Source organism: Phyllobates terribilis, unplaced genomic scaffold, assembly GCF_046119375.1.
Source record: "Phyllobates terribilis strain yellow unplaced genomic scaffold, ASM4611937v1 Scaffold_4__5_contigs__length_816908805, whole genome shotgun sequence".
Lineage (NCBI taxonomy): Eukaryota > Metazoa > Chordata > Amphibia > Anura > Dendrobatidae > Phyllobates > Phyllobates terribilis.
In genome coordinates, this window is record NW_027362764.1 from 503,403,934 (window position 1) to 503,431,535 (window position 27,602).

General features: G+C 43.5%; 1 protein-coding gene across 4 annotated transcripts in view; it reads right to left on the reverse strand.

The window, feature by feature from the left end:
- LOC141265584 (thiopurine S-methyltransferase-like) overlaps positions 1-27,602 on the reverse strand; it is a 114,686-nt gene that overhangs the window by 48,202 nt on the left and 38,882 nt on the right. For 3 of the 4 annotated variants that reach the window (XM_073678836.1, XM_073678833.1, XM_073678837.1), the window contains exons 2-7: positions 18,494-18,618; positions 18,223-18,315; positions 18,014-18,146; positions 14,140-14,192; positions 13,497-13,571; positions 9,655-9,740 (exon numbers count right to left, since the gene is read on the reverse strand). In XM_073678836.1, the coding sequence (XP_073534937.1) occupies positions 9,655-9,740; positions 13,497-13,571; positions 14,140-14,192; positions 18,014-18,146; positions 18,223-18,315; positions 18,494-18,609 (556 nt within the window). In that variant the 5' untranslated portion in view covers positions 18,610-18,618. Of the gene's footprint in view, positions 1-9,654; positions 9,741-13,496; positions 13,572-14,139; positions 14,193-18,013; positions 18,147-18,222; positions 18,316-18,493; positions 18,619-23,554; positions 23,634-27,602 lie in introns of those variants that run through there. The other variant, XM_073678834.1, reaches the window with a different exon arrangement.

The following is a 27,602-nucleotide window of genomic DNA, read 5'->3' on the forward strand; positions in this document are numbered from 1 at the left end:
TTTTAAGGACATTACATCAAAGTTGGATCAGCCTGTAGTGTGATTTTCCACTTTAATTTTGGGGGTGACTCCAAATCCAGGCCTCCATTGGTTAATAAATTTGATTTCCAATGATGATTTTTTGTGTGATTTTGTTGTCAGCACATTCAACTTTGTACAGAACAAAGTATTCAATGAAAATATTTAATTCATTCAGATCTAGGATGTGTTATTTGAGTGTTCCCTTTATTTTTTTGAGTAGTGTAATTCATATATATTGCCAGCAATGGTGAGCGATAAGTTCTCTGATGTTTTCATTACCTACATATATTGTTACTCGATCACTTACTGGAGGATTTTGCACTTCTGCCAAATCAGGAATTTGTGCACAATCCCTTAGAGGGGAGGAGGTGCTTAGTTGTAGTTTGTAGTGTGTGAGGGAGAAGCAGCATGGAATTCACTGTGCAAGAGAGAGAAGTCTGCTCTCTGCATGTTTAAGCTGAACAAGGCAGAGTCCAGTCCCTAGAGCACAGAGACTTCCAGAGTCTGTGGTAAACTGTGAGCCTGCTCGGTCTTCATATAATGAGCAGTGAAGTGTTTTCTGGGGAGCTCAGCAACTGCATGGAGACACTGCTGTAATAGAAAGTGACTGTTCTGACCGGATTCATGTTGCCTGCTCGCTGGAAGGGATCACAGATCCAGTAACTGTTCACCTTGGACCCCTGGAGATTCAAGGAATGGTCTAACAGAGGTAAAATTAGCAGCAAGAAACTGAACCCTCACAGCAGAGAACCTGAACCCTCACCATGCAGGGCTGTCCAAACCCCTGTATGTGAACTGTACAGAAGCTGTTGGAGCGGTGTGCTGGATTCCAGTAAAAGGTACAAACTGGTTATCACCCTGTCTCAAGCTGATTATTTCCTGCTGTGCCATTCCTGCTCCATCTCCCCTGGAAGCCAGCCCTGGTTGGGAAGGGTTAATCATCTGGCACTGCTCATCACCTCCAAACTTCCAGGGGCCCTCATCAGTGTCCAGCCATATAAGGCCAAACATCCCAACTGGTGTCACAAACCTTTTTATTATTTTATTAACCCCCCCCACAATTGATAAAGACTGGCACCCCCCTGTCGGACCATACCAGCACTCGGACCGCCAAGCACCAGTACCGTGACTGCAGCGGCCCTGCCGGGGCGGTACATATATGTAGCAGGCTGAGGATCTGAGCCAAGAGTATACCTGGCAGATACCTCTTGTGTTACACAGCCAGCATCTACTTATATCAGCAACAATCAAGAGTGATGCTGGGTTCCCATTAGCCAGGCGTGGGGAACCTCATGACTTGGGGCCGTTTACGGCCCTTGACCTTTTATTCGGATCCTGGGCAGATTCCTGGGGACCGCAGTGCTTTGGCCAGCAGCTATATTTTGACAGCCACTGGCTCATTTTTGCTCTATGAACACGCGCACACAGTGTTCATTACTGAACGCTGAGGAGCGTGCAATGAAAGATTACGTCCTGACACCAGTGCCAGGACGTACTTTGGGGCAGAGTTAGAGTGCGATTTGTACGGCCCCCGAAGGATGGTATAAAAATCCAGATGGCCCTTGGCAGAAAAGAGATTCCCCATCCCTGGTCTAAGTAAAAGATTGGATATAGGGAGAAAATGCTATGCTATATTCTCCCTGCAGGCACTCCCTTCCAGAAATTTGAGTGGCACAAGGGGCAGTGATCATTCAGCACTTACTATACTGAGAGCTTGCTGTAATCACTCCCTTTACATCTTGGCTTATAGCCTGCTGGGCAAACACACCTGCCGCGGTGACTCCTTCTAGTGGTAAGAAAAGCTTGGTAGCTTGGGATTACTAGTACAATACCAGGCTGTCCAACCTGCGCTCACCACCGCTGCCCTGATACTTCGCTCACTGCCCAAGACTGGCACTTCCCGTCACCGCTCGCTGCAGAACACTGTGTGAGCAATAACATTTCAAAATTGTAGCTCAGAGCTCTGGACTACAACAAAATCCACAGTGTAGGAGACGTCGACAGTATCTCCTATAGCCTGTAGCTTTTGTATTTGCAGTGTGTAAGTGTTGTGCTTTTACAAACCAGCAAATAAAAACGGCAGCCCCCCAGCAGCTGCAGAAAAAAATAAAGAAATTTTACAGCATGACATATCAAAAATTATTTATGCAAAAATAAAAATCACAACACATTCCCTTTAAATCTTTTTTTTGTCATAGGGGTGATGCAGGGGTCTGTTACAGTATTCCTGTATGTAGTAACTGTAGTAATACGAAGAACAAAATAATAAATAATAATTTAATGAACCATTGTGTTATGCACACGCCCGGGCTAAGCGGCGTGTGCGTGTGATTGGTAGTGATTCCACTGGACCGTGCCGGAGAGTGAATGCCTGGAGGGGCGTGACTAAGTATTCACCCGATCCGACCAGGGTCGCACGACGGCATACGACGCCAGTGCACCAAGGAGGAACCGAGCAGAGGGACCAGGTGCTACTCCAGGACAGACCCCGGACACGGCTGTTGACCCACACAGGGAAATACAGGAACAGGCTGGTAGGCTGGCACACAGACTGGAGGGTATAGGCAGGCACGACTGGTATGCAGGCAGGCGGGTATGCAGGCAGGGGGGTAAAGGCAAGCACAGCTAGAGTGCAGACAGGGAGGCACTAGCAGGTAGGAACACAGGCGGGATAGGACCCAGTACACACCGGGACTCAGGAACAATACAGGCAGAGGGTTACAGGCAAGCACAGCTAGAGTGCAGACAAGGCTGAGCAGGGAGGACAGGGCTCTGTTCACACGGAACAGACAGGAAGGGAAAGACAGAGCCAGATACTCACACAGTACTTGCAGAAGCAACAAGCAGGAGTTAGGTACGAGTTCAGACTCTGCAGAAAAAGGAAGGGAACGGACATAGAGGCAAAACAGGTAAAGGACAGGAGAGAGTTCAGACTGGAACTGAGTGTACGGAGGAGACCGACACTGCAGCGGGATACAGGAGCGGGTCTGGGAATACGGCCCCCAGAGAGGCGGAACGAACAGGCAAGGAGCGTGTTCAGACAGGACAGACCAGAAACAGGAGCAGGTCTAGGAAATCGGCCACTAGAAGGCGGAACGAACAGGCAAGGAGCGTGTTCAGACAGGACAGACAAGAGAACACAGAAAGGACTCCGTTCAGACACGGGAACTAATACCGCAAAGCAGGAGACATACAGGACTTAGTTCAGACACGGGAACTAATACCGCAAAGCAGGAGACATACAGGACACAGTTCAGACACGGGAGCTGATACCGCAAAGCAGGAGACATACAGGACTCAGTTCAGACACGGGAACTGATACAAAAAGCAGGAGACATACAGGACTCAGTTCAGACACGGGAACTAATACCGCAAAGCAGGAGAAATACAGGACTTAGTTCAGACACGGGAACTAATACCGCAAAGCAGGAGACATACAGGACTAAGTTCAGACAGGCCTGGAAATACAGCCTCCAGGAAAGGCAGACAAGGAAACAAAGACGGGACCTGGCACCTTCAGAGTGCAAGCACACACTGAAGGAAAACACTTATGCTCAGGCAGGGATAGAAGGGAGCTGCTGAGCTATATACCAAGTGTCAGACAGCAATAGGCTGAGGACGCACAAGGGGTGTGACCCACAGCAGGTACAAAAAGCAGGAAGTGATCGGGCGCCGCCCTTAAGCAGCAGAGACAGACACAAACAGACAGCATGGAGGGAAGCCAGAGAGACATTCCGGACAGGAGATCAAGTGCGCGCTCCTGCACAGTGGGAAATGGACCACTATGCAAGGACGCCGCCAGGTATGTTACAGTACCTCCCCCCTTACGCCCCCTCTTCTTCAGACCTGCCAGAATCTTCCGCAGGGAATTCGAGGACCAGTCGTTCACTGGGTTGGAGGGGGACAGAGACTTGAGGGTAATCTCTGCTTCGAGGTACATCTTGTCAAGCTCACAGGAAAAAATAGACGGGTTATCAGGTACATAATGAGGAAAAGTCACTGTCTCTTTGTTATCTGGTGGTACCCCGGAGGATTCAGGAAACAACTGGAGGTCCTCCGCCGGGTCAGAAGAGTGCAGAGGCTCAGAGAAAACAACTGCTTCAGAGTACACTAGGTCGGACTCACTGGAGGAAGCAGGCGAGGTATCGGGTACCGAGTATAGGAAAGTCTCTGTCCATTCACCACCAGGTGGCACCCCGAAGGGTTCTGAACACAACTGGAGGTCCTCCGCCTGGTCGGAGGGGTGTAGAGACTCGGGAGTAACCTCTGCTTCGGAGTACACTAGGTTGGACTCACTGGAGGAAGCAGGCGAGGTATCGGGTACAGAGTATAGGAAAGTCTCTGTCCATTCACCACCAGGTGGCACCCCGAAGGGTTCTGAACACAACTGGAGGTCCTCCGCCTGGTCGGAGGGGTGTAGAGACTCGGGAGTAACCTCTGCTTCGGAGTACACTAGGTTGGACTCACTGGACGAAGCGAGCGAGGTATCAGGTACAGAGTATAAGAGAGTCTCTGTCCTTTCACCACCAGGTGGCACCCCAAAGGGTTCTGAACACAACTGGAGGTCCTCCGCCTGGTCGGAGGGGTGTAGAGACTCGGGAGTAACCTCTGCTTCGGAGTACACTAGGTTGGACTCACTGGACGAAGCGAGCGAGGTATCAGGTACAGAGTATAGGAGAGTCTGTCCTTTCGCTACCAGGTAGCACCCCGAAGGGTTCAGGAGACAACTGGAGATCCTCCGCCTGGTCGGAGGGGTGTAGAGACTCGGGGGTAACTACCACTTTGGGGTACCCATTGTCAGGCTCACAGGACGAAGCGGACAAAGTATTGAGTACCGGGTGTAGAGAAGTCTCTCTCCATTTGTCATCGAGTGGTATCCCGGAGGATTCAGGAGGCAACAGGGGATCCTCCGCCAGGTAGTAGAGGTGCACAGACTCAGAGGTAACCACAGCTTTGGAGCATCCTTGGACATGCACACCGGTTAAAGAGAGAGAAGCATCTGATGCCGGGTGCAGGAAGTTCTCCTGTGTGGAGTCTGGATGGGCAGAAGTCTCTTCGGGCAGGAGAACTGGTGCACTACCCACGCACATTACCCATTGGGGTTTCTCCGGGATACAGGGAGATGAAGCTTCAGTAGGGACTTCAAGGTTGGGGTCAGGAGGTCTCAGGGAGGACAGACCCTGGCGTGACGGCTTGCCTCTACGTCTAGCACGTCTGGACTGCCTCTTGAGGTTGAGAGAAGTATTCCGGAAAGCGTAGTCACCCTGTGAGGATTCTGGGTGGGCAGTAGTCTCATTGGGCTGGAGGACTATTGCGCTACCCACACACATTACCCATCGGGGCTGCTCCGGGATATTGGGAGGTGAAGCTTCAGCAGGAGCCTCCGGGTTAGGATCATCGAAGACCATTAGAAAGGCCACCAGGAAGGCCATTAGGTCCCGGAGGATCGGATCCTGTGTTTCATATAGGGGGTTGATCCATTCCAAGGCATCACCCGCCAGGTAAGACATCATAAAGGCCACTTTAGCCCAATCGGAAGGAAAGTAGAGAGGGTAGGCCTTAAAGTGTAGCATGCATTGCTCCACAAATGCACGACACTGTCTTGGATCCCCATAGTAACGTGGCGGATCCGCAGGAACGAGAGCTGATAGATCCATCTGGACGGTGCGTAATTTCGCCTGGAACTCAGCTAAGAGAAAAAAAATTTATTTATTCATTTTAATGCATATATTCGCTGGAAAACTTCTCAGAGGGCGAAGGCCGTGGGGCTCAACGGGAACCATGGCCTGAGCATGCTGTTATGCACACGCCCGGGCTAAGCGGCGTGTGCGTGTGATTGGTAGTGATTCCACTGGACCGTGCCGGAGAGTGAATGCCTGGAGGGGCGTGACTAAGTATTCACCCGATCCGACCAGGGTCGCACGACGGCATACGACGCCAGTGCACCAAGGAGGAACCGAGCAGAGGGACCAGGTGCTACTCCAGGACAGACCCCGGACACGGCTGTTGACCCACACAGGGAAATACAGGAACAGGCTGGTAGGCTGGCACACAGACTGGAGGGTATAGGCAGGCACGACTGGTATGCAGGCAGGCGGGTATGCAGACAGGGGGGTAAAGGCAAGCACAGCTAGAGTGCAGACAGGGAGGCACTAGCAGGTAGGAACACAGGCGGGATAGGACCCAGTACACACCGGGACTCAGGAACAATACAGGCAGAGGGTTACAGGCAAGCACAGCTAGAGTGCAGACAAGGCTGAGCAGGGAGGACAGGGCTCTGTTCACACGGAACAGACAGGAAGGGAAAGACAGAGCCAGATACTCACACAGTACTTGCAGAAGCAACAAGCAGGAGTTAGGTACGAGTTCAGACTCTGCAGAAAAAGGAAGGGAACGGACATAGAGGCAAAACAGGTAAAGGACAGGAGAGAGTTCAGACTGGAACTGAGTGTACGGAGGAGACCGACACTGCAGCGGGATACAGGAGCGGGTCTGGGAATACGGCCCCCAGAGAGGCGGAACGAACAGGCAAGGAGCGTGTTCAGACAGGACAGACCAGAAACAGGAGCGGGTCTAGGAAATCGGCCACTAGAAGGCGGAACGAACAGGCAAGGAGCGTGTTCAGACAGGACAGACAAGAGAACACAGAAAGGACTCAGTTCAGACACGGGAACTAATACCGCAAAGCAGGAGACATACAGGACTTAGTTCAGACACGGGAACTAATACCGCAAAGCAGGAGACATACAGGACACAGTTCAGACACGGGAGCTGATACCGCAAAGCAGGAGACATACAGGACTCAGTTCAGACACGGGAACTGATACAAAAAGCAGGAGACATACAGGACTCAGTTCAGACACGGGAACTGATACAAAAAGCAGGAGACATACAGGACTTAGTTCAGACACGGGAACTAATACCGCAAAGCAGGAGAAATACAGGACTTAGTTCAGACACGGGAACTAATACCGCAAAGCAGGAGACATACAGGACTAAGTTCAGACAGGCCTGGAAATACAGCCTCCAGGAAAGGCAGACAAGGAAACAAAGACGGGACCTGGCACCTTCAGAGTGCAAGCACACACTGAAGGAAACCACTTATGCTCAGGCAGGGATAGAAGGGAGCTGCTGAGCTATATACCAAGTGTCAGACAGCAATAGGCTGAGGACGCACAAGGGGTGTGACCCACAGCAGGTACAAAAAGCAGGAAGTGATCGGGCGCCGCCCTTAAGCAGCAGAGACAGACACAAACAGACAGCATGGAGGGAAGCCAGAGAGACATTCCGGACAGGAGATCAAGTGCGCGCTCCTGCACAGTGGGAAATGGACCACTATGCAAGGACGCCGCCAGGTATGTTACACATTGTCTTATACATAAAGATCTCCGTTGTTTCAAACTGAAAATATTAGAATAGATCCCAGAGTCCCATCCACATTGATATAAAAGCTAATTAATAGGGAATTTTATTGGATTTTCAAATTAGACACTTTGAAAATAAGGGTTAAATGAAATAACAAGCAAGACATGGTTTTGATGCCTTTTGATTTAGTGGGTGTTTTAAATGTGGTGTCTGATTCTGAATCAAACTCTGCCAGTTCACTCCTCCTTTTCTATAATTGTAGTCTTTCCTTCCAGTGTAAGTAATAAGGTCTCTTTCACATGTACTGATATTTCCGGGACTAGAGAAACCAGTACCGGAGATATCCGTGTCCGTGTGTACATATGTGGCATACGTGTGGCAACCGTGTGCTGCCTGTGTGCCAAATCAGTATCACAAGTTCCGGCGTCTAGGAATCAAAAGGTACAGCACTGGAGGCAACTCTCATCATTGTCCCCTGCTTGCGCTGTGATCAGTGCAAGCAAGGGACAATGTTGAGAGTTGTCTTCAGCCCCTGCTGTCTACAACAAGTGTAAAATTAAGAATAAAATAAAAAACACATTATACTCACTTTTACACCTAATTCCCTGAAGCCATTCTCCCTTGTAAACAAACCAAAAAATAAGAAACACAATATCCCTCACTTGTCCGAAGTTGAAATAATCCAGTGTTCTACGCAGTAATCCATCTGTGCAACATTTCTGCAGCAGCATGCGCGGTGGCTTGAGGTGACCGCACACGGTGAGGAGCTGGGGAGAATGAATCGATGCAGCGAGCGGGCCCCTGAATTGCACTGAGTTCAGTGAGTGACAGTACACAACTCAGTGAGCTCAGCACAGGTCAGGGACCCACTCGCTGCATCGAGTTATTCTCCTCTGCTTCTCAGCGTGTACGGTCGCCTCAAGCCATCATGCACGCTGGTGCAGAAATGTCGGTCAGATGGATTACGGCGCCGGACACTGGATTATTTAAACTTTGGACAGGTGAGGGATATTGTTCTTTTTTTATTTTTGGTTTGTTTACAGGGGACAATGGCTTCAGGGAATTAGGTGTAAAGGTGAGTATAATATATTTTTTATTTTATTCTTATTTTTACACTTGTTGGAGACTGCGGGGGCTGAATACAACTCTCACCATTGTCCATTGTTCGCGCTGATCGCAGTGCAAGCAGGGGACAATGATGAGAGTTGCCTCCAGCAGCTGGCATTTGGGAACAGAGCTAACATTACTGCTGTTTCCCAGACGCCGATACGTGTCACGCTGATTTTTTCATTTGACACTGATTATTATGTGGTAAAGTTGTACAGTCCCATAGAATAAAGGTGTCTTACAACTACATTTACTTAGTGTGAAAAAGGGGCAAAACATAAAAAGAAACTAAATAAAAACCTAAGAGCAATTTTTGCAGAAAAAAAAATTGACATATTTTGAGAGCTTTTATTTTTCTTTCTACAGAGCTGAGTAAGAGCTTGTTTTTTGCAGGACGAGATGACTTTTTTAGTGATGGCATTATTCTTTATATATGACTCCTTAATTGTGTTTTATTCCACTTTTAGTGAGGCAAAATGATGAAAATACCGAGTTTTTGCAGTGTTTTGTTTTTTTTACAGTGTTCACTGTTAAATCGTGCCATAGATTTAACATTTATTGATACAATGTTGTTTGATTTCCAAATATGAGTATTTTTTTTGTTTATTTTTGTTTTTATATAAAAAATGCATATTTATTGGCTGTGCATGTTTTGTGATTTTTATGTTCTAATTTTGTGTTTTCTTATACTTTTAAAATTTTTTACCGTTTTTTACTTTTTTTTCCTATTATAGACATTAAGCTGTAATTTATATTATCACTGGTCTAATATCCTGCAACACTTATACATTGCGGAGTATTAGACTCATCTTTGTTGTTATACTGACAGAAGGTCTGTAAGACCCTGCTTATGGCAGGGTCTAACAGGCCACAGTATCTGACTAACATTGGCACCTTGCGATCTTGTCGCAGACGATGGATTGAGAGAGGGAGCCCTCTCTCTCTCTCACAGCCTTCTAAATGCCACAATCTCTATTGATCAGTGCATTTAGAGGATTAAAAAGCCAGAGATGGTGCTGGCATTGGCGTTGGCCATTACTGCAGGAGCTCGGCTATCAGTTAGGTGTATTATTTCCAATGTTGGGAAGTAGTTGAAAATAGGATGTCCAGTTAATAAATAGTAAATGTGTGCAATAAGATTCATAGGACAAATGCTCTCACCTTTAATCAAATTAGGATCATATTCGACTGTTACAAGTAGGCAACGGCAGTCCTTAGCCATTAATGACAACAGAACATTGACATAACTGTGGGGAAAAAAGAAAATAGCGTCAATGTACGTACGTCAATGTGTCAGGCAGGAATTTACTCTTTACAATATTAATACAGAAGATGCAGACAATCAGGTTCACATCTTTAATATCTTTTTCACATTGGAATTCACTTTCATACTCCTTAAAACAATCTTAAGTCACAGTCCTGAGCTTTACGCAGCTCTATTGGCAGAATTTCCATTTTGCACCTGCATATTTTGGTGTACTTAAAAATTATTGACAAAGTTTGATATTTTATATTCTTTTTTTTTAAGTGAGATGTAAAAATAAAGCCAGAGATTCTATTTTTTTTTTTTTTACAATTGGTAAGAGAATGGGGGTTATAGTCCGCACTGTTGATGTAGACGCAAGAAACAGCGATGAAATAACCATGCGGTTTATTCTCTGTGCGTTTCTAAGTTGAATCAACTTCTTCTCAGGAAACCACAGTAATAAAATAAAACTATATTGGGGACAGAATAAATAATCTGAAAATAAAAAAAAGGTGCCAAGGGGATTGAGGAAGCGTCCCTGATATGAACCTATGACTGAACACCAAATACAGTTTCAACAAAGTTACAAGAGGAAAAAAGAAAGATAGAAAAATGAGTGAAAAGAGAAAAGTTGCATGAAAAACAAAAAGCTAAAAAATGAGTACATTCTATTAAATATTTCATAGAATTATAATATACAACATATGTAATAAAGAATTCATATAATATTTACAGTCATATGAAAAAGTTTGGGCACCCCTATTAATCTTAAGCTTAATGTTTTATAAAAATTGGTGTTTTTGCAACAGCTATTTCAGTTTGATATATGTAATAACTGTTGGACACAGTAATGTTTCTGCCTTGAAATGAGGTTTATTGTACTAACAGAAAATGTGCAATCTGCATTCAAACAAAATTTGACAGGTGCATAAGTATGGGCACCCTTATCATTTTCTTGTTTTAAATACTCCTACCTACTTTTTACTGACTTACTAAAGCACTTTTTTTGGTTTTGTAACCTCATTGAGCTTTGAACTTCATAGCCAGGCGTCCAACAGTTATTACATACATCAAACTGAAATAGCTGTTGCAAAAACACCAATTTTTCTAAAACATTAAGCTTAAGATTAATAGGGGTGCCCAAACTTTTTCATATGACTGTATATTTATGAAGTGTGGTCTTTTATTTATAATAATAAATAAATAAGAAAATGTATTAAGAAAGTAAAAATGTAGTAAATGTGTAAAAAGAAACAATACTGTATATTTGAAGATAAAAAAAAGAAAAACAAGGGACGAGGATAAGTAGTCGCTGTGTGGGTGGAGAAGATGACTAAGTGGAAAAGATGTCTAAGTGCTGGAGTGATTATAGGATCAAAATCTTTATTTAATTATTCAAAAGGTAACAAAGGAACAATAAAAAATAAAAGGGAGGAATTTAGCAAATTTACTTTTTATTGTTCCTTTTCTTCCTTTTGATTAATTAAATAAAGATTTTGATACGTCTACATTAGCAGCGTGTACCAGCACCCCCATTCTCTTACCAATTGTTCCGTATGATGGGATTACCCGATCTGGGGGTGCTGCAGCAGCTGAGTCATCTTGATTCCTCCGTTGTGGAGGAAACCCCAAATAGGTCAGTGTGGCGCCCCTGCGGGTCCAGTTGTCACAGAGGTACTGCATCTCACCCAGAGGTGTGGTACCACACTCTCAGGTAAGGAGGGAGTACTACCCGGGACCCACCCACCTACATCCAACACTACACCACTCCAGACCAGCAAGCGGGGCAAGATGCACTTGTTCACTGCTGAGCCCTGTCCCTTGCTGGAAGGGGGGGAACCAAGAGAGGGGGAACCATTTAGTGGGTGTGGGTGGAGGAAGAAGTTCAGTGGAGCACAGACAGAAAGGGTATAAAAGACAGAGAGAAACATCTATAAGGGTCCAGTCCTGCTCAGGAGAGCAGTGCAGAAGGGTCCAGGCTCCTGGCTCCGGTGCTTGGAGCAGGAGTTCAGTAGAGTGAGGGGAGTCGGGCCTAGTCAGAGAGGCCCAGGAGGAGAGGAGAGAGGAGCAGTGGGAAAGGCTCCAGAGACAGAAGGGATCCCAGGGGCACGGCAAGTGCAGAGGCCATCCGTGCGCCCGAATTCACGCTGATGTGGAGGGATCAGGCCGCAGAAGGGGATCGGCCCCAAAACTAGTGGAGAACAACCAGGCTCAGCTAGCCAACCGGAGGCTGCAGCATTTTCAAGGTGTTGCAGCCAAAATCCACAATTACATCGCCGAAAAGGTGGCCGCATAGGGTCCAGGGGACTGAGAGCACGTCGCCCGACAAGGCCCGAGGCCACTGGCTTGGGACACTGATTGTGAGGCGCAGGGCAGGAGGGTGAGAGCCAGCGCAGTGAGACGACCGGGAAAGGTACATAGAACGGGGTCCCGTTTAAGTGCTCCTGAGATACCTGAGAGATTGCTGGATCCCTACCCCGGAGGACACAGGACGACGTGGGCGGTTACACACCGGTAACTGTAACCTGGAGTCTTGAACAACTGTGAGTAAAATCTGAAGTCTGCACCCCACTGTGTCCTTGAATAATTGCTGCGCCATAACCAGCCATGCACTACACAGCACTGACAACATCTACCTCATCAATTCATCTACACTGCCCTGGAGCTTAACTCTGCCTGTGGAGACCTGAACCAAGTCTGCTGCATCACCATCAGCTCCAGTGGATCTGCACCGCAGCGGCGGTCCCATATAGCCCAGCATACCACAGGTGGCATCACGAACATTATCTCTAAAAACTTTATTCTCTTTTTACTTTCCCTTCAATTGACCGCCCTGGGTCACGGACCGGGTCACTGCTACCGTGACATCCCCCAGCACAAACTGGCCCGGCTACCGAGTACCCCACGGCCCAGTGGGCGCGTCATCAGTAGTTCCCTTTTTCACCTATTTCTAATTTCCTCCCTTGCATAAGACCGTATTGCGCTTGGTGTCCCCCTCTTTCCTATTTTTCTTTTAAGCAATTTGCCATGTTATATAAATAAAAATGAATCTTTGTTCATTGGGTTGTGGTAATTGCTGTGGTACCAAATATGTATATTTTTATGGTGAATCAATTACTTTATTGAATTTATTCTTTTAGTTTAGACACATATGACATAAAGTTGTTGTTTTTCTAAATTAAAAAAAAAAATCAATCACATGGGGCTTAGGATACCAGTGTATATTTAGGAAACGTGCCTCCCAGGTTATTCTAATTGCCAAGTGATAACAGCCACTGTAAGTAGGCTTTAAGCAACTTCCTCTTCAGAATGCTGGTTGCCAAACAATAATTCGCCTTACGGCTGTCGCTTGCTCCCCACTCACCAAGCTACAGCTTCTAGAGACAGCCTCTCTCCAGGTACAAAAAAAAAAGATTGGCCACTTAAACTCAATAGACCAGATCCTTCTCTTCCCCGACATCATGTGTCGAGAGGCCTCATACACATTAGCCTGTCAGCCGATGGGTGGGTTTCGTTGATTTTAAGGTGTTAGGGGGATTTTATACAGTGGCTAATATATTTCTGTGCCATATGTCCTAGTAGTCCTTTGGACTAAGACTTCTTTGGCTTATCCGTCTTTCATGCACTGATTATGCATCCAATGGAAGTCTGTTACATAGCTAGCTGACAGCATGCAACAAAATGCATATATGACGAACAAAGGAGAGAAATTCAATTGTAGTTCTTCCCCATTGAAATGAATGATATATTAACTAACCGTTCTTGGTCTTTTAGGTTCACAGCTACCATTGCTGCTCTGTCCCAAATTCCATCAAACTTTCCAGTGACTGAGCTATGAATGAGACCGAAAAAAAAATATGTATTACTAATATAGTCACATAATTACTAATGTATTATGTATTTCTCATGTAAGATATGCAACATCATTCGTTTTCTATTTTAAATGGGAATTTCTCACCAGTATTTTGCCACCTAATCTGAGAGCAGCATAATGTAGAGAGACAGATCCTGATTCCAGCGATATGTGATTTACTGGGCTGCTTGCTGTAGTTTTGAAAAAAAAAAAAATCATTGTTTTATCAGCAGGAGATTATCACTAGAGGACTAGTAAACCTGTTAACATGTAGTCCTCCATATTCATGAGCTCTGATTTACTCCACCCCCACCACTGATTGACAGCTGTCAATCAGTGGGCAGGGTTATACAAAGATCAGCATTTACTGATATAATGGTAATTTTATCAAAATTACAACAAGCGGCCCAGTAAGTGATGCATCGCTGGAATCAGGGACTCTGAACCTACATCATGCTGCTCTCAGCTGCTGCTCTTCTTTAAAAAAAAAATATTGTTAAAAGTGGTGTAATGATCCTGTAAATAATCTTCTGGAGTGAATACTTACTGAGATAAGTCATAGATGCTGCAGCAGTACAATGCAATGTTCCCAGATACACTCTGAAAAATAAGGACATTAAAGAGATTTTCTGAATAATTCGTAAAGTTTTTGAAACATACAGATGCCCTGATGAAGGAAATAGTTACGGTAATTTCCGAAACGCACAAGCTCCTTTTTTGGTCCCTGTGGTCTACCTGCAGTGGTGGCATCACTCGATCAGCTGTATCATTCGGACTGCATCCAAGAGATTGCCGTGAATGCCGCCAGCTGGAGTGCAACAGCATTGAGAAGTTTTTTAATCCAGGACTTATTTTTGAACAAAGGGGGATGTTATCTACTCGCCATATCCACAAGATTCTCATCATGGATTGTTTCATCATATGGATATATGTTGAACTTGTAAATCACATGGTGAGAGCTAACTATTTACTCTTTTAAAGCATTATCAACAATATTCATATATTATACCATATATTTAATGTGTTTTATACTGAGAACTATTGACAACCATGTATGTAGATCTTGGCCTATAAACTGTCATCTCTGGTGTTTGACATTTTGGTATTGCCTTTCTGTTGCAGTTGTCTTTTTTATTAGTTAATCTTTTTGCAATTGTGAAGCATCTTCTAGAAGTTGCATTTCTATGAGTTGTCCTTTATGTGGAGCATTGACTTTTCAGTAGTTGCCATTGACTTACAAATAGCATGGAGATTTTTCTGTCTGTTTTATATTGGTGAATATTCTACTAGTACGGGGTGTGCAGATCCATTTAATATCTCCAGCAGCTAGCAGTGCGATTAGTATTGCTTTCTCTGCAGTATATTATATATTTAGTGGTGCGCTGGTGAAGTTACTATTCAAAGAAAATGTTTTATACTGCGCAATAATACAGTTACCAGACTCAATTTTGCATTAGACTTTTTTGGATACATGTTAAAAGATTGGCCCCGATTTATCAAGACCACTCATCATGCCAATGTTGATGAGTGGGTGTACAGTGGCTTGTGAAAGTATTCACCCCCCTTGGCATTTTAGCCATTTTGTTACATGACAACCTGTGTTTTAATATTTCTGTAATCCGATTAGTGTGTGATGCATCAGCACTAAATAGTCTAAATTGGTGAAGTGAAGTGAGAAAAATATAGACATAAATTAAATTTATGAGATCAAATAACTAAAAATTGCCATGTGCATATGTATTCACCCCTTTACGATGAAGCCCCTAAAAATTTATTCTGCAAGCAATTACCTTCATAAGTCACATGCTTAGTGAAAGGAAGTCCACCTGTGTGCAATCTATGTGTCACATGGTCTGTCCGTATATACACACCTTTTCTGAAAGGACACAGAGGCTACAACACCATTAAGCAAGAGGCACCACTAACCAAACTACACCATGAAGACCACGGAGATCTCCAAACAAGCCAGGTACAAATTGTTGAGAAGTACAAGTCAGAGCTGGGTTATAAAAAAAAAAAAAAAAAAAAAAAAAAAAAAAAAAAAAAATCCCAATCTCTGATGATCACCAGAGCACCATCAAATCCATTATCATCAAATGGAAAGAACATGGTACCACAACAATCCTGCCAGGAGAGGGCCGCCCACAAAAACTCTCAGCCCGGGCAAGGAGAGCATTAATTCGAGTGGCAGCACAGAGCCCAAAGGTAACTGTGAAGGAGCTGCAGAGTTCCCAAGCAGAGACTGGAGTATCTGTCTATCCGACCACAATAAGACGTATACTCCATGGAGGTGGCCTTTATGGAAGAGTGGGCAAAAAAAGCCTTTATTTACACAGAAAAATTGTAAGGCTCATTTTGAGTTTGCTAAAAGATATGTGGGAGACTCCCCATATGTATGGAGGAAAGTGTTTTTGTCAGATGAGACCAAAATTGAACTTTTTGGCCACCAAGATAAGCGCTATGTCTGGCTCCAAACCAACACAGCTCATCACCCCACTGTAAAACATGGTGGTGGCAGCATCATGCTGTGAGGATGTTTTTCAGCAGCAGGGACAGGGAAAATTGTACGAGTCAAGTGGAAGATGGATGGTGCGAAATACAGAGATATTTTTGAGCAAAACCAGTTTCAGTCAGTCAGTGATTTGAGATTGGGATGGAGGTCCACCTCCCAACAAGACAATGACCCAAAGCATACTGTTAAAGCAACACTCGAATGGATTAAGGGGAAACGGGTACATTTTTTGGAGTGGCCTAGTCAAACTCCAGACCTTAATCCAATTGAAAATCTGTGGTCAGACTTGAAGATTGCTGTTTACCAGAGGAAACCTTCTAACTTGTAGGAGTTGGAGCAGTTTTCCTTGAGGAATGGGCAAAAATCCCAATGAAAGATGTGGGAAGCTCATAGAGACTTATCCAAAGCAGCTTGCAGCTGTAATTGCTGCAAAAGGAGGCTCTACAAAGTACCTACTTAAATGTGCATAACTATTCAATCCATTAAAGTGTTCAGTTATTTTGTCCTATTTATTATTTGCTTCACAATAAAAAGAAAACAAAATGTTCACAGTTGTAGGCATGTTCTTTACTGATGCAAACCCTCAAAAAAAACAAACAGTGAAATTCCAGGTTGTGAGGTAGCAAAACACGAAAAATGTCAAAGGGGTGAATACCTTCGCAAGCCACTGTATTTGAGTCAGGTCCTCTTTATTCATTAAGAGGTGGATGCCTCTTCAGGAATAAGATTCTTAGGGTAAGGTACACCACAGCTCTTCATGAATTAAGTGAGCTTTGGCATCATGCCCTGTGCGGACCCACCTCTGACAATTTTGTCTAAGCAGTGTGAAACTGGGGTGAAAAATTTTTCAACTTTTCAAAGCAATTTGCGCCAGAATTCTGGAGTAAGGGCTTTGATTAATTGGGTCATTGTCTTTTGCCATACATATGGGAGACATACATTTGGCATACCTTCTATTTAACTGTTGTGGTACATCGACTCACTCGGCTGCTTAAAGAGGTAGTCACAGGAACACTTTCCATTTACGTTTTCAACTGGTTTATTAAAAAAAAGGCATGCATAAACCAGTCCAAAATTAAGGAAACAAAACGTCCCTTCTGGCATAACGGAAAAACAAAATAGCATACAGTTCAGTCTGTGTGGCTGCGGGGATCCGCCCGCTCAGGGGAACAAAACAAGGTTCAGTTCTCTTTAACATGAGCACAGCTATGGAGCTCTCATCTCCAGACACACCGAAAACTGAATGAGTCCAAAGGCTCCACATTTACCTTTTGGACCACACCATGGGGTGGAGATATGTTGAACAGCATCCCACCCAGTCTTCAGCTGTTCTCAAACACTGAGCCCTTAATATGGCCGATTAATCCCTCTCAGCACTTAGTATGCTGGAGAATTTTTCCAGGTTCATATCACTGAGGCTAACATTGAGTGACATATATATCCCCTCCAGTATTTTACGAGTGACCTTCTCACACTGTATTCAGACCATAGATTTAGCATATGTGTTAGAAGGTTTTCGATATGTATTCACCAAATGTCTCATATGAAGCATAGCTTCACTTAGGGTGCTTTCACGTTGCGTTCTGTGCCCCCGTCGGGGCATATATCCGAAATCCCCCGTAAAACGTGGTCAGAACGTATGCGCCAACGGGGCCATAGACTGTGCGCTCTGACGTGCATAATTTTCGGGAGTGTCTGCCTACAGGAGGCAGACACTCAGACATAGTAGACCTCCTGTAGGCATAGACTCCCAAACATGGTGCACATCAGAGCTCACGTTACATTACAGTCTATGGCCCCATCGGCACATACGTTCAGACCCTGTTTTGCTGGGGATTTAGGATGTATGCCCCGAAGGGGACACAGAACGCAATGTGAAAGCACCTTTACACAAGAAAAGGTCACTCACCTTAAATACTTTAGCTCCAGGAATCCCAGCTATAGCTTCTTGAGTATAAGGGATGTTATGATCAGTAAAAAACTCTTTGAGTGCCATTTCACAGACATCAACGCCAACCACGTTATGGCCCATATCAGCGAGCCTAAGATAAATCGTAATCACTCAGGTTACTAAAATTTCCCTCACTATTATCGCAGCTTACCACTATCAGTATGTACCATTTCATATCCACCGCCTTCCCACAGAAAGGAAAAAAGATGTTCAGCTTTGGCCTACCATCCTGCATTTCATTTAAGAACTCTGACAGCAATCTGGGTAAAAAGAAAACAAATATGGATTTATTAGTTATAAGTGAATGGAAGATTTTTAGAAATGCAAAACACTTTTAACAAGATGCTCTTTGCACCATATTGCTCATTAATGGTGCACGCCATGCTGGGTGATTATTACATTTATTGTGGCATAATATAGCCAGCTTTAGATACTTACGGATGTATATTTTTTTCATGAAACCCAATATTTCTTGCTTCCCATATCTGCTTCCAGTCATCATCTGAAAGAACCCTGTCCTGTTTTTTTTCATTGAATTCAATAGAGTTGGACATAATCCAAAACTGTGGAGAAAAAGAAAAGATAAAAGTAATAATAGTAATAAGACTAAATGTTTAAATAATACCTTCACACAAACTGTGGAGCACAAAATTCTGGCTCATTGGCTGCAAGCTGTGCTGTTGAATTTTAGAAGTCTTCTAATTACTTGGGGCATATCATTTGATGTGGAATTAAAAGCACATCAATAGGATTTGCTTTCACAAAAGATTTCTAGATGTAGAAAAGCAAATTTGCGTATACAGCATTACTTTCAGAGACAGGAATCTGCCGTTTCTCTGGGTTTTACCGTACTGCCACATCTAGTTTGTATGTAGCTCAGTTTACACGCTAAATTTAAAGGGGCTGTGCAGGACTTATACAGTCCTGTTCATAGTTATTGGCACCCCTACATTTTTTTCATAGACTGTACAATATCTTCAGAAATAAATGGAAATGTACCAAAGTCATATCCTCAGAATTTTTTAATTAGTAATCCAAAAGTAATACAACAATAAAACATTGAAATTGCAACATGGAAGTTAAAAAACAAAGAAAAAAACAGAATAAAAAGCATGTGCAGCAATAAAGGCTCTCCTAATTAATACTTGGTTGAACACCCTTTGGCATTGCTGACAGCCTCCAAACGTTTCTTGTAGCCATCTATAAGCTTTTTGCACTGCTCATCTTGAATTTCTCCTACTGTTCCTTTGCAGTTCGTTCAAGCTCTTGAATGTTTTCAGGGTTCTTTTTCCCAATGGCAGATTTCAACTCACCCCAAAGATTTTCAATGGATTGAGGTCACACAGGACTCCTTGCTGGCCATTTTAAAACAGTCCATTTTTTCTTTTTCAACCATTCCTGTGTACTTTTGGATGTGTGCTTTGGGTCACTGTCTTGCTGGAGGACCCATGATCGACTCAAACCAAGTTTTCTTACACTGGATAGGACATTTCGCTCTAAAATCTCTTGATAATTCTCTGATGTTCATGATTCCTGTGATACGGTCAAAGACTCGAGTACCGGATGCAGCAAAGCAACCCCACAGCATTATGCATCCTCCAACATGCTTAACTGTTGGTAAGGTGTTCTTTTCCTTATAAGCTTCAGTGTGCCGTCTGTAAACAAACTGTTGCTTTGCATTGCCAAAAAGCTTAATTTTTGTTTCATCTGTCCACAGAACATTTTCTCAAAAGGATTGCGATTTGTCAAGGTACTCTTTGGCAAAGATCGGTCGTTCCTTTTTATGTCTTTTCTTCAGCAATGGTTTCTCCCTTGGCTTTCGCCCATAAAGCTCTGCTTGGTTTAGTGTGTGGCGTATGGTACTTGTTGAAACCATGATCCAGACTGTTCCAGGTTGGCCTTAAGGTCTTTGGATGTTTGACGTGGTGTTTTTTCCAATATTCACACCAACCTTTGAAGACATCTCTTGTCAATTTTCCTCTTACCCTCACATCCAGGTTTTTTTTGATGGTTCCATGCTTGGCAAACTTCTTAATAACATTGTGCACTGTTGAAACTGGAATACCAAAGGTCTTTGGAGATGGCCTTATAACCTTTGGAAGTCTTGTGTGTGCTAATAATAGCAGTTCAGATGTCCTCAGACAGCTCCTTTGCCTTCACTATTGTGACAAAGGAACAGGGCCTACCATATGGCTTTTTAAAACACTGAAGTCATCATTCATCTAATTCATGTCACATGGTCACCGACAATTAATCACAGGAGAATCTCTTTTGTGATTTACCACAGGCAAGTCAAAATGTGTTTCCATACTAAATTAATGCAAAGGGTGCCAATAACAGTGACACAGCAAGCTTTAGGTTTTACTATTTTTCCCTCCTATTTTTTGTTTTAAATCATTGTTTATCATTTGCTCTTTTGTATTTAACACGAGTGCTCTGTACAAAAAACTGTTTCACTTGATTCATTTTTTTTCAGGAGATATTCCATATTATTTACTTAAACTTCATGGGTGCCAATCATGATGAGCAGGGATGTATAGAGGCTGCAGCAGTGACTGCAGCTACTGGCCTTTGATGATGATTCTTTTGAATATCCCTGCTTTGAAGAGAGGAAGTTCTTGGCTTTGAAGGGTAGTTCTCCACCTCTGCGTAAACAAATACCAGTATGGGAGTCTGGTTCCCATAGCAAATCTCCTATTGTAATTACCTGGTCATTGCAGGAGGTCCATACTTCAATGGAGGTTGAAGTGTCAGCTCCTTCTCACTTCCCCAGTTCTAATTAATCCCATATGTTTAATGAGGGTGATACAGCCTCTCTTTGGAAATGTCTTTATGGATTTTAAATTTTCCTCTATGACACAGCGCTGGAATGTTGTTTCGAATCTAAGGTCCCTTCCCCCTACTCTCATACTTACCTGCTGCCGTCTTCACCTTCTACTGCCCCCGCTCCTATCAGTCTCCAGCAGTTTGTGACCTGCCGGATTGCTCCTGAGGTCACTTTTCAATGCAAGTCAATGAGAGCCTGGTTCTGGCTCTCTTAGACTTGCATTGTGAGCTTGTGCCAGCGACTTTTAACTTCCAGCCAGTCAGAAATAGCCATCACAAGATGGCGCCGCAGGACCACCACAGCACGGATAGAAGGTGAAGAAGGCTGCGGGTAAGTATAAGATTACAGGCAGGGAAATTAAATTAGAAGCACTACTGCAGCGCTGAAAAAAAAACCCACAGGAGTGGTGCTTTAAAGACAGGAAGCCTGTCATCAACTTTTAAATCCCCTCCCCAAACCATTTAGATGACTGTGTAGCCTTTTAAAATATAAGCCAGTCAATCATTTCATGACTTCAAAGTGCTGTTCCAGTAGGGAGAAATTGTGTTTTGGAGTTCATTGGGGTGTGATAATGCACTTACAGCTTCTTAGTCTCCGCTGTATTCCTGAACTAGAAGCACCCTCCCCTACCTGATTGCCCTTTGTGCCACAGCCTGTCTTGACAATTAGCCAGGTGAGGGTGCTGTTAGTTTGTGAATACAGCAGACACTAAGAAGCTGTAAGTGCATCATCACTTCCCAATGAACGTCCAGACACAACTTCAATTCAAACTGTGATTTCTTGCTGCTGAAGCAGCTATATAAATAAAATTATTATTTTATTATATCAACTGTCTTATCTTTTAAAGGGCCACACAGTCATATAAATGCAAAGGAGAAAAGACTGCAGCCCTAAATTCTAGTAATCGTTATGTCAGTGGTTCATATAATACATAGACAATTTGAATCAATGAAAAGTGTTAAAGGTGAAACAAGTAAAGTGCACCAACATCACTGTTACTTCTTCATCAAATCTACTATAATATGGCTCAGTAAATCCCACAGGAGACCATCCGCAACCTCATCAGGAGCATGCCCAGGCGTTGTAGGGAGGTCATACAGGCACGTGGAGGCCACACACAATACTGAGCCTCATTTTGACTTGTTTTAAGGACATTACATCAAAGTTGGATCAGTCCGTATTGTGTTTTTCCACTTTAATTTTGGGGTGACTCCAAATCCTGGCCTCCATTGGTTAATAAATTTGATTCCATTGATGATTTTTGTGTGATTTTGTTGTCAGTACATTCAACTTTGTACAGGACAAAGTATTCAATGAGAATATTTCATTCATTCAGATCTAGGATGTGTTATTTGAGTGTTCCTTTTATTTTTTTGAGCAATATATATATATATATATATATATATATATATATATATATATATAGAACAATAAGGGTTTGCACGGTTAGAAAAAATTCTTTTGTGCTCAGGAGGAAAATAGTCCACTGATATCAAACCTAAACCTCCGGCACTAATAAATGAGAAAACAATGATAGAGCATTTTAAAAATATTTGTAAATGAGAGATGCGGTGCAGTCTGCGTTCCACTGCCAACCAGAAGTGACGCGCCGGATATGACGTGCCGATATCGTACTGAAAAAGAGGGGTGAGGTGCGTTCCACCGTGCGCATGCGCAGTAGACCCAGATTGCGCCATGTGTAAACCAAGACAGAGGACAGGGAGACTCAATACATAGATATATTAGGAGATAGGTGAGGTGAAAATAAGATGAAAGGTGAGGTGAAAATAAGATATCCTCTCCTCTTTGTGAGAATTCCAATATCTGCATTTATCAATAGCCCTACAAGCTTCTGAAAAAAGGGGTGTTTTTTTAAAATAATAAATCCTGTTCTACACAGTCATATTCCAGGTTGTGCTAATGGATGTCAGTTGACAAAAAAACTTGGGTGCTTATCCATATTGCTGATAAGATATAACAAATATGAACGTAGACATATGTATAAGGATTAGTTGTATAATTCCATATCCAAGATAAATATTGGTGCGTGAGATAGATCAATTATTCAATACCCAACCAGAAGTGAGTGATGACAGCCAGTGAATATATCCCAATATGATAAGTAAATTTAGCTTTAAGTTAATGTATCCCACCATAACATTAAAGAGTAATTATCGTTTTAATTTGTTCGTTCTCTGCCAGAATTGATCAATCATGATCAACATTTTCAATTCTCAGGTAAAATTGGTATTCACAGAAGACTGACTCTCCCATTAATGAGATAGAGTCTTATCAGTAGCCACTCTCATCTCCTATGTAGATAGTATGAGGGGGAGCTAGAGACAGAGCTACTTCCTCTTCCTCCTCTCCCCTTATAGCTAAATAGAATCTTATTAGAAGTAGCTGCCATCTCCTATCTCAGTCATGGCAAGTGGGAACGCTGCCAGGGAGAATAAAGTTAATTTTCTCCCTGCAGCGTGGCTCTAAGTGCTGGCCAAGATATCACAAGAAATTGTTCTTCTGTAAGTACACGTTACTCTTACTTCCCTCATTAATTTATGCCAAAATATAATATTTCTAACCGCTGTCAAAAATTTATGTTAGTGCATTAGAAATAAGCTACATTAGGAGATATACTGCAAACCCCACAACACTCTATATCTTGCTCTTACCTGCGAATTACAGTTTGGTGCTGCGGTGTATTCTAAGCAGAGGAATCTCAGTGGTTAACATACGACAAGACGCTTTAAGTAGAAAGCCTGATCCCTCCTCCCTCCCCCTGGAATGTCAGTCAGCTAGTCACCATGAATAATCACTTTCCAAATCCACACTATAAAGTCATGACAGATTGTTCTATATACAAACAGGAGGTTTGCACAGCATAATATAGCAAGAATCAGTACTTTTCCCATAAGGCCACGTTCACACGTTCAGTATTTGGTCAGTATTTTACATAAGTATTTGTAAGCTAAAGCCAGGAATGGGTGAAGAATGCAGAAGTGGTGCAAGTGTTTCTCTAACTGTTTCAATCCTGGTTTTGGCTTACAAATACTGAGGTAAAAAACTTACCAAATACTCAACATGTGCACGAGGCCTAAGGCAGGGTCTATGAAAACACATGCAACTATCCATTCTCTAAATGATAATGCCCCGTCTCATGCTGCACATAACACATCTGCATCTCTGGCTGCTATGGGCATAAAAGGGGACAAACTTATGGTGTGGCCCCCATGCTGCCCTGACCTCAACCCCATTGAGAACCTCTGGAGCATCATCAAAAGGAGTGTCTATGATGGCGGGAGGCAGTTCACATCTAATCAACAGCTCTGGGAGGGTATTCTGTCCTCATGCAAAACAATTGAAGCAGAAACCATCCAAAACCTGACAAATTCAATGGACGAGAGAGTTCAGAAGCTCCTTTCGAACAAGGGGTCCTATGTGCAAATGTAACCTCACCTAGAATAAAGTTTTGAGTTGAAAACTGTTTGATTTCAGTTTGTAATAACCTGCTAATGCTTATCATTTCAAAAATGACCATTTTTTTGTTCTTTATTAAAATGAAAAGGTTGAAAACTCTGCTGTGCATAATAATTTGGAACATGCATTTTGAGTGCAGTTTGAGCTTTTTATTTTTTTAAAAATATACTGTTATCATAGGCAGTTTGTACAAAAACCTTTCAATTGTACTCTAAGGCTATGTGCCCACGTTGCATTTATGAAGCAGAAAATTTCTGCTTCATTTCTGCAAGTCCTCTCCCGGAAAAACGCATGCGGAATTCCGCACGCGTTTATCGCGCATTTTTCGTGCGTTTATCACGCATTTTCCACATGCGGAATTGCCTTGCGTTTTTTATGCATTGGACAAAGGCAATTCTGCTTGCGGAAATGCAAAATTAATTGACATGCTGCGGATTTTTGAACGCAACATAAACGCTGCGGAAAAATCCGCAGCATGTGCATAGAACTTGCGGAATCCCATTGGGGACCATGGGGTGCGGGTTACCAAGCGTTTTACAAGCGTTTCTGCTGTGGAAATTCCGCATCAAAAACGCTTGAAAAACGCTACGTGGGCACACAGCCTAATGGTTATTTGACTGGAAAATTACAATGACTGCAATTCATATAGGTAATTTGGGAAAATCTGAGAAAATATTATTTGCATAATAATTTGGAACACAGTGTAATGCTTCTACTGTTTACAGAATTCTGGCACATTTTGTAATATCTAAACAACAAAGCTAAAAAATTATAAACCTACAGAGAATCGAAAGTTAGGCTGCGTTCACACATTGCGTATTTTCGCGCGCTTTTTGAAAATACGCAATGTGCTTTGTGTCTGCCAGCAAAGTGAATGGGAAATTCACTTTGCCGTTCAGACACAGTGTAATTTTACGCAGCGCGAAAGCGCAGCTGCGTAAAGAATTGGCATGTCAATTCTTTACGCAACTGCGTCCCGCGCTTTCTCTCTATTGTGCCCATTATAAGCGATGGAATTATGCAGCGGTGTTCACATACTGCGTAATTCCATCGCTTTTAACGGAGGCGCAGGATGGATACTCACCTACCCGATGTCAGGGGAGAGGCGTCCGGTCCGGTCCGCTCCAATCCCGCGCTTCCAGCATCTGCCGGTGAGCCGATCAGCTGTTAGCTAACCGGCTTCCGGTCAGCTGATTACAAGCCGGTCACGTGACAGTCAGCTGATCGCTTCACGGCAGATGCTGCAAGCGCGGGACCGGAGCAGACGCGTCTCTCATCCATCGGGTAGGTGAGTATACACACACACACACACACACACACACACACACACACACACACACACACACACACACACACACACACACACACACGACACACGACACACAGACAGTACACATGTCACACTGAAATGAAGTGTGACATTACACATGTCACCCTTCATTTTCACACTGCGTTTTTTGCTGCGCTTTTTTACGCAGCGTGTGAATGGAGGTGCTTTTTTTACCTAGGTAAAAAAGCAGGAAAATACGCAATGTGTGAACGCAGCCTTAGAGCCATCCAAATAGAATTTACAATCAATTTTATTGAGCAAACAAGATAAAATCAATTAAAATAGGGAAAACAGTGCAGAATAGACACCATCAGCCTGTAGTATCAAACCATTCCACAAGGGGGACCAGTACACCATCAGCTATAAGATATATAGTTAGTACATAAATATAAATGACTACATTTGTAGCACAACTGAAGCTGGCAAAAGGAGGGTTCATAATAGATAAAGTGCGGTCACATAAAATTTATATATATATTAAGTGGACACTCAGTCTTGCTGGGGCGGAACGAATCTTGCCACAAATGACTCCATATCAATTAGTAGATGTTATTGCACAGACCCAAGTAAACATATCTACTAAAGTTAAAGTGCTTAGCATAGTGCATGAAATAGATCAGGCACAGTTTAAGGTCATTAACAAGAGACAAGTGCTTAACATAGTGAGGGAAGATATTAAATGAGATATGCACCAAAGAGAAACAGTAATTCAAAGTGCAGGGAAGGGGAGATACAACCTGAGGATGTGTCAAGAAAGCCCCGACGCGCATTTCACAGTACAGCTTCTTCTGGGGGGGGGGGGGGGGGATTTGTATACCCCCCTGGAAGAATCTGTGCTGATTATCTATTATGAACCCTCCTTTTGCCAGCTTAAATTTTGCTATACATGTAGTTGTGTTTCAAATGTAGTCATTTATATTTATGTGCCAACTATACATCTTCTAGTTCATGGGGTACTCGTCCCCCTTGTGGAATGGTTTGATACTACAGGCTGATGGTGTCTATTCTGTACTGGTTTTCCCTATTTCTTCTTATTATTATTTATTATTATAGCGCCATTTATTCCATGGCGCTTTACATTTGAAAGGGGTATACATAGCAAAAACAATTACAGTAATCATGAACAATACAAGTCAGCGACTGGTACAGGAGGAGAGAGAACCCTGCCCGTGAGGGCTCAATCTACAAGGGATGGGTGAGGATACAGTAGGTAAGGGTAGAGCTTGTCGTGCAGCGGTATGGTGGAGCGAGGGTTACTGCAGATTGTACGCTTGTCGGAAGAGGTTGGTCTTCAGGTTCCTTTTGAAGGTTTCCACGGTAGGTGAGAGTCTGATGTCTTGGGGTAGAGAGTTCCAGAGTAGGGGTGATGCACGGGAAAAATCTTATATGCGATTGTGGGAAGAGGAGATAAGAGGGGAGTAGAGAAGGAGATCTTGTGAGAATCGGAGGTTGCGTACAGGTAAGTATCGGGAGACTAGGTCACAGATGTATGGAGGAGACAGGTTGTGGATGGCTTTGTATGCCAAGGTTAAGGTTTTGAACTGGAGTCTCTGGGCAATGGGGAGCCAGTGAAAGGATTGACAGAGAGGAGAGGCTGGGGAGTAGCTGGGGGACAGGTGGATTAGTCAAGCAGCAGAGTTTTGGATAGATTTGAGGGGTGCGAGAGTGTTAGAGGGGATGCCACAGAGCAGGAGGTTGCAGTAGTCGAGGCAGGAGATTATGAGGTCATGCACTAATGTTTTTGCAGATTCGTGGTTGAGGAATGTGCGGATCCGGGAGATATTTTTGAGTTGGAGTTGGCAGGAAGTGGAAAGGGCTTGGATATGTGGTTTGAAGGAGAGATTAGAGTCCAGGGTTACTCCGAGGCAGCGAGATAGCGGGACTGGGGAGAGTGGGCAGCCATTGACTATGAT